Raw genomic sequence first — 6743 nt, forward strand, 5'->3', positions numbered from 1 at the left:
GGCCTGTCTGACAAGCAGAGGTAACTCGTTCCAGAGTCTTGGTCCTGCTACAGAGAAGGCCCTGTCACCTCTGCGCTTAAGACGAGTTCCTGGAACTGTGAGGAGCAACTGGTCCGCTGACCTCAGGGAACGTGGTGGGACATACGGTTGTAGCAGATGGGGTGGGGGGGCGAAACTGTTCAGTGATTTGTAGACATACATGAGTATTTTGAACTGGATTTGAAAGTGAACCGGTAACCAGTGCAGTGAGGCCAAAACTGGTGTAATGTGCTCTCTTTTGCCTGTACTGGTTAAAAATCAGGCTGCTGCATTCTGGACCAGTTGTAGTTGTGCTATAGAGGTCTGACTGATACCAAACAGGAGCGAATTGCAGTAATCAAGCCTAGATGTAATGAATGCATGTATTACTGTCTCCAGGTTCTTTTTGGACAATATGGTCTTCAGTTCAGACAGCCACCTCAGTTGGAAGAAACATGATTTAACAATCATGTTTACATGATTGTTAAGTTTCAGGGAAGGGTCTATTATCACTCCCAGAATAGTGACTCTTTGTTTTTCTGACAGGGTTAGAGCGGAGAGGTCGATGCAGTGGTTTGTGATTGTGTCGTTGGGAGAGAACAACACGACTTCAGACTTTTTTTCATTGAAACTTAAGAAGTTTAAAGCCATCCAGTCCTGATGTCAGCCAGGCAGTCAAGCAGCAGTTGAATAGAGCATGTACCATTGTGTCTTAGGGGGAAGTAAATTTGACAGTCATCGGCATAGAAGTGGAAGGGCATGTTGTGCTTCTGGAAAATAGCACCAAGCGGCAGCAGGTATAAAGAGAATAGAAGGAGACCCAGGATGGACCCCTGCGGAACCCCCCATTTAAGCTCTGCCTCTGCAGAACTAAAATCCTTGATGGAGACACAAAAGGATCTGTCAGTGAGGTAGGATCTGAACCAATTGAGGGCTAACCCTGTGATGCCCACCCACTGCTCTAACCTAGCAATGAGGATCTCATGGTCGATGGTGTCAAAGGCGGCTGTGAGGTCCAACAGGACAAGCAGCACAGAATCACCAGTATCTGTGAATCTGAAGATGTCGTTAAAGACCTTCAGCAGGGCAGTTTTAGTGCTGTGGAGAAGTTTAAAGCCAGACTGGAATAGCTCTAAGATGGTGTGACCTTCCAGGAAGCACTTCAACTGGGACTCGATTATTTTCTCCAGTACTTTAGAAATAAATGGGAGTTTGGAGACAGGCCGGAAGTTGGATACGACTGAAGGGTCAAGGTTTGGTTTTTTCAGGAGAGGCTGGACAGCAGCATGTTTAAAGGGTTTTGGCACTACACCAGTGGATAAACTACTGTTTACTATATCAAGAATGGACGAACCTAGAGTAGGAAAAACCTCCTTTAGTAGTCGAGGGGGGACCACATCAAAGGGGGAGCCAGAAGGTTTCAAGCTGCACATGACCTGCTCTAGAGAAGATAGAGTGATGGGTTCAAAATGGTCAAAAGGAGCTACAGATTGAGGTGGGATGGATGGGTCATGAGTTGGAGGGGAAATGAGAGCCCAGGTGGTCTTGGTGACGTCACTCAGCCAAGGTTCTGCTCTCAGTTTTGATTTTCTAGTTTTAACAGGAGCAACATGATCCAGAGTCTTTAAGCAGACAGAGTTGAACTGGGATGTCAACTCCTCAGTGGTGGTGAGGAACACCGGGGGCTGAATGATCATTTCAGAGTTATAAACATCTGTGAAACGTGTGGCAGTGAAGTGGTTAATGGTCCGGGTGCTACGTGCAAGAATGCACGGCTTAGGAGTTAGATGGGGGAGGGTGAACTCAAACTGGACTGGCATGTGGTCTGAAAAAACATTATCACCAATAACAAGATTATTAACAGCCATATCATGAGTTAAAACAAGGTCCAGTGTATGTCCACACTCTTGGGTGGGACCGTTTACATGCCGAGTTAAATTAAATGAGTCCAATAAATCTAAAAAGTCCTTAACCAAGGGCTTCTCAGGACAGCACACGTGCAAATTAAAGTCACCAATAATGAAAACATGCTCATATTTTGGTGTGATTTCAGCCAAGAAGTCAGAAAACTCATTTATGAAATCCTTAGATCGAGGTGGACGGTAGACAAGTGCAAATAACATCTGAGGTGAATGTCCGAGTTCAAAGACGCTCAGCTCAAAGCTGGCGCGGGAATCTGGGATGGGCAGTTGTTTACAGTCAAAAGTTGATTTGAATATTGTTAATAATCCACCACCGTGCCAGCCTGGTGGCCGCGGTGCGTTAAAGTACAGACAGTTCGGTGACAATAATTCCGTCAAGGCGCTGGACTCACCCGGAGACATCCAAGTCTCTGTGATGCACAGAAAGTCTAACCCGTGCTCTTGAAAGTAGTCCCTGAGGACTACTAATAAGACCCGCTTCACATTCAGGAAATCCAGTTCATAGTTTGCAGCCAGCTACACATGAGGACTGAGTTAGCAGCACTGTGGCTAACAGCTAACAAACTTTTCATCTAAACATGTCCGCTGTGTGGAAGTATTTTACAATAGAAACACAACAAAACAAGACAGCAACGTGCAATGTCTGCAGAGCCATAGCACCACATTAAACCGCAGTACAGTTAGTTTTACGTTGGACATTCGAGCTCTGTGGCTTCAGCGGGGTGCTACTCTCGCTGAATCCGAAAGAGGCGACTTGACCCCGGCCAGCCGCGTCCAATCTGCCCCGCTGAGTCTGCCCGTCTCTGAGGAGGGACAGACTGAGCGCGGCTGACCCAAATCAGGCTGCCTGCTTCGGATTGAACAAGAAGTAGACATCGCTGAAACCACGGAGCTCAAATGTTTACAGAGAAGTTGCTAAACTTCATCATAATTAATGATCAACCACTATCAGTTGTAGAAAACGAAGGATTTCTCAGCTTGATACTTGCAGCCAAGATATAGTTTACCCTCCAGGAGATTCAATTCAATTCAATTCAAAAATATATATTATATATATATATAATATATATAATATATTCATCAGTACAACAGTAGACAATCATAAAAAAAACATGTTTTGAAAATTATATATATTAAAAACATAAACCGCTACATTATAAAGTGATGTAAAATGCTAAAAACAGGAACATGTCTGTTGGTTTATGTCATGAACACAGCAGATGTTTGAAGCCATTTAACATTTAATTTAATTTAATTCATTTATTCATTCATTTACAAGAAACAAAATAAAAAAAAATCATCAAAAAGAAAACATTGAATGAAAAGAGCGCAGAAAGAAGAAAAAAACTTATATCTGCCCCTTATTTAAAAAAATATAAAATAACTTTATTTAAACAATCACTTAAATTAATCACTTTAATATCCACTTTAAAGTTAGGAATAAGTTAGGATCGGAAGTAAAAAAAGTTGATCGGTGCATCCCTATGTTTGAGTATAGATATATACATTGATATATATATATATATATATATATATATATATATATATATAGTATGTACAATACTCACATCTGTACAGTTACAAATAAAAGTAGCATCTAAGACAGTGCATGTGCTAGTTAAATTTGTAGTAGCCAGTCTGTTCTTAGTCATTTCTATGAAGCAAAGCAGCAATCTGAGCTCTATCCAAGAGGTGCACTGATCTAAAACAGACCAGACCAGATGTGCAGCTATCAGCGAGTAGCAGGACCAGATGTTCAGCTGTGTGACCGTTTCAGTCGGGGAGAAGGTCAGCTCCAAAGAAGGTCTCATATTCGTTTTTCAACACGTGGTTTGAAAGGGAGGACGTGACTCGCAGTCGGCTGTTAGCCTCCAGGAAAAACACGGAAGACGAGTAGAGGGACTTCTTCCAGTTTTTGGGGCACGTCGTCGTGTCCACAGCTGTCAGGAGCATCAGGTCTCTTTGGTACGAGTCGTGGTAACAAAACACGGAGTAGGTGAGCAGCAGCACGTCCGATTTACAGGACTCGGCCTCGCCCTCAAACGTCATCTGCACGTAGACTCTGTAGTAGCCCTGTCTGGGTACCACCAGATCCCCGTCAGAGTACAAGAAGCCTCCATTGCAGTGAACATTTCCCTCTTTGCTCTCCCACAGAAGATATTTTCCATGAGGATTAGAAATATTTGAAGCTGAGAGACAAAACAAAATGAATTCAGTTAGAAATCTTTTTCTGCGCAACATTAAGTGTGATAAATGAAACTCAAAACCACAGAAAAGGTTCAATTGTGACAGGACCCTTGAGCTCCAGCTGGTCTGACTGCAGCCGAGACAGACTCATTACATCACCCCCGTTCATTCTGCGTTAAACATTTAAGTACATATGGGTGTAAACAAGAGCTGACTTTGACAGTGAAAGTAATTTGTTTAAGGCGGGGGTGGGGGTGGTGTCAGAAGTCCTAATGTATTCTGACCATGACTGATCTCAGCCTAAACCCTCCAGGGGGTGAAAATGTTTTACAGGCACTGTACATTTGTACAAATCAAAGTTATTTATTTATTTTTTGAGGTATGAACTGTAGAATCTGTTGACAGTGGCTCATTATGGTCCCCATGGTAACTACACACCTGTGTCTGTCACTCCCTGACTCTTTCAGTGTCTGCCCTACATGTGATGCACAGACACCAGAAGTCACAGCACAACAATCAGGCTGCACGTCTTGATTTGCATCTTTGAGTTGCAAAGTGTGAGACGAGATAAAGAAACTAAAATATTTGAACAGGATGGTAAGAAGGGGGATTGAGCACTGACACCCCCCCCCCCCCCCCCCATGACCAACCCAGCAGACTTTGCCGATATTTAAATGTTTAAAATTTCATATAGTCTGTGGAAACGCTGTTAATCCAGCTCTGACACTGGAATTAGACAGATTAAACTCCTCCCTGATTGGAGACAACCTCCTCGACTTGAAGTAGAAGACCAGATGAAAGTTCTCCTGAGTGCCCACCTGTCAGCCGGGCTCCTGGCTTCTTGCTGCCGCTCAGGTCTTTGGATGCAGGAGTCTCCACTTGCTGATTTCCATCAACACCTGTGGAAGAGACATTTCTTGGTCTCAAATAAAATCAGAAGCCACCAGATCTTTTCTCTGGAAGTGTAACGCAGAACAATCTACGGACCTGACTGAAGAAAGTCCACCTTGTTGTGCTGCAACGACACAAACACAACGAGTGACACAACTGAAGGCAAACACAGGAAACATGGACCGTTGATGGTTTGAACGCACGGCTCAGCTGTTCCTACAACAATCACAGTGTCTGTGTGGTGTGTGAGGACGGTGTCTCCATGACTGACGCTGCTGCTGTCCACAAGCTGTAGATTTATTTAAGGGCCTTCTCCTCCGCCCTGTCCTGGAACACCTGACGAAAAGATCTCAAGCTCTCGACCTTGACCTCTCCAAGAGATTTGAAACATCAAGTTCATGACAAAAACCAACGCAGACAAGTTCCTGCTTCAAGTTTTTTATATCGCTCTATAATGTTTCGTTTTGTTTTTATATCGTTTCTTTTAGTTTTCATTTATATGCTTTTATATGGTTGTTGTTGTGTGAACCTCATCTGGTCTTTGTTTAAACCAGGTCTCTCTTGTAAACGAGCCCTCGCTCAATGAGACGAACCTGTAGAAATAAAGCTTGAATGAATGAATGAATAAAATAAATAAAAGAATAAATCAGTTACAAGCTGCTTTTAGCTCAAATAAAACCAGAAGAAACGTTTTAACACAAGTCAGTAATTAGAAACTCCAAGTAAAGAATATAATAGTTTAACATTTGTCTTTTAATGTGTTTGTTGTTCTGCTCAGACTTTGTTTGTTTCTCATGTCTGTAAAAAGACACGAGTGGGTTTGAGTTTTATTCTCATTCTGCGCGCGCGCGTGTGCGTGTGTGACTAATGGTTTTAGTGAGACAATAAATCAAAAATTAAAACAAACTATCTCCGACTGCTTTAAAAAAAAATCGATTATACAATATCTCGTGATTTTCACGCGACACATGTGAAACATGTTTTGCAGTTTCCAGCTTGAACGTGGAACACAAACATCACGACACGTGCACGGCGTGTTTCTTCTTTCATGTTGAATAAAGAGCCGCCGGCTCTTCTTCATCTCAGCCGCCTTTGATGTGAAGCGCCCCGCGCACGCTGCTTCACCATAACCCACACCAACCGAGCAGCGCGTGCGCGTCTCCTGCGCGTGCAGAAACAGCTGGGACCGTTTCATTAATGTACTACTGTGACCTGCAGCCGTGTGTTCGCCAGTGGCGGGCGCAGTAAAAAGAACCACCGAACCTCCGGACTCACCTGGCTGCTCTTTGGCCGCAGCTCTCTGAGTCCGAGTCCGGCCGTGACGAGAGCCGCCACGAGCCCGACCAGCAGCAGCGCGAGCGCCGCCAGGACCGCCCGCCGTGCCGTCGCCCTAAGGCCGAGCTGCTGCAGATGGAAACCCGCCTCTGCTCCTCCTTCGCACGCGCAGCGGCAGCCGTCCTCCTCCATGCTGCTCAACTCCCAGTCGTCGACCAGCTGCGGAGTTCTGCTCCGCTTCTCCATTTATCCAGCCGCCGTCGCCCACGTTGAGAGCCGCGCGCGGCACCGAGTCTCGATTCAGAGGTTTCACCCAGACTCAGGAATGAGGGACGAACTTCCTGTTCCTCAGGGTGAGTCTGGGCTGAGCAGAAGTTCTGCTGCTGCTGCTACACACTGAGAACAACCCTGAGAACACGAGAACAACCCTGAGAACACAGAACAACCCTG

At 44.7% G+C, this 6743-nt stretch overlaps 1 protein-coding gene across 1 annotated transcript; it reads right to left on the minus strand.

Moving 5' to 3' along the window:
* Positions 1-3693: 3693 nt before the first annotated feature.
* Positions 3694-6539, minus strand: LOC119413709 (lymphotoxin-alpha-like). Its single transcript, XM_037680764.1, has 4 exons — positions 6294-6539; positions 5115-5142; positions 4946-5026; positions 3694-4129 (listed from the first exon to the last, which is right to left on the minus strand). Exons 1-4 carry the CDS (start codon positions 6537-6539, stop codon positions 3714-3716), a joined length of 771 nt encoding a protein of 256 aa, XP_037536692.1. The 3' UTR covers positions 3694-3713.
* Positions 6540-6743: the final 204 nt, after the last annotated feature.

The sequence above is a fragment of the Nematolebias whitei genome, chromosome 8 (assembly GCF_014905685.2).
Source record: "Nematolebias whitei isolate Nwh7 chromosome 8, NemWhi1, whole genome shotgun sequence".
Classification (NCBI taxonomy): domain Eukaryota; kingdom Metazoa; phylum Chordata; class Actinopteri; order Cyprinodontiformes; family Rivulidae; genus Nematolebias; species Nematolebias whitei.

What these genes read in the sequence shown, in the direction of transcription:
- LOC119413709 (XM_037680764.1), bottom strand. Translation starts at nt 6,539, where the DNA reads ATGGAGAAGCGGAGCAGAACTCCGCAGCTGGTCGACGACTGGGAGTTG. An exon ending in TGCGGCCAAAGAGCAGCCAG is followed by an intron (nt 5,143 to 6,293) that starts GTGAGTCCGGAG and finishes GTGTCGTTGCAG; the next exon opens with CACAACAAGGTGGACTTTCT. An exon ending in GGTGGACTTTCTTCAGTCAG is followed by an intron (nt 5,027 to 5,114) that starts GTCCGTAGATTG and finishes TCTCTTCCACAG; the next exon opens with GTGTTGATGGAAATCAGCAA.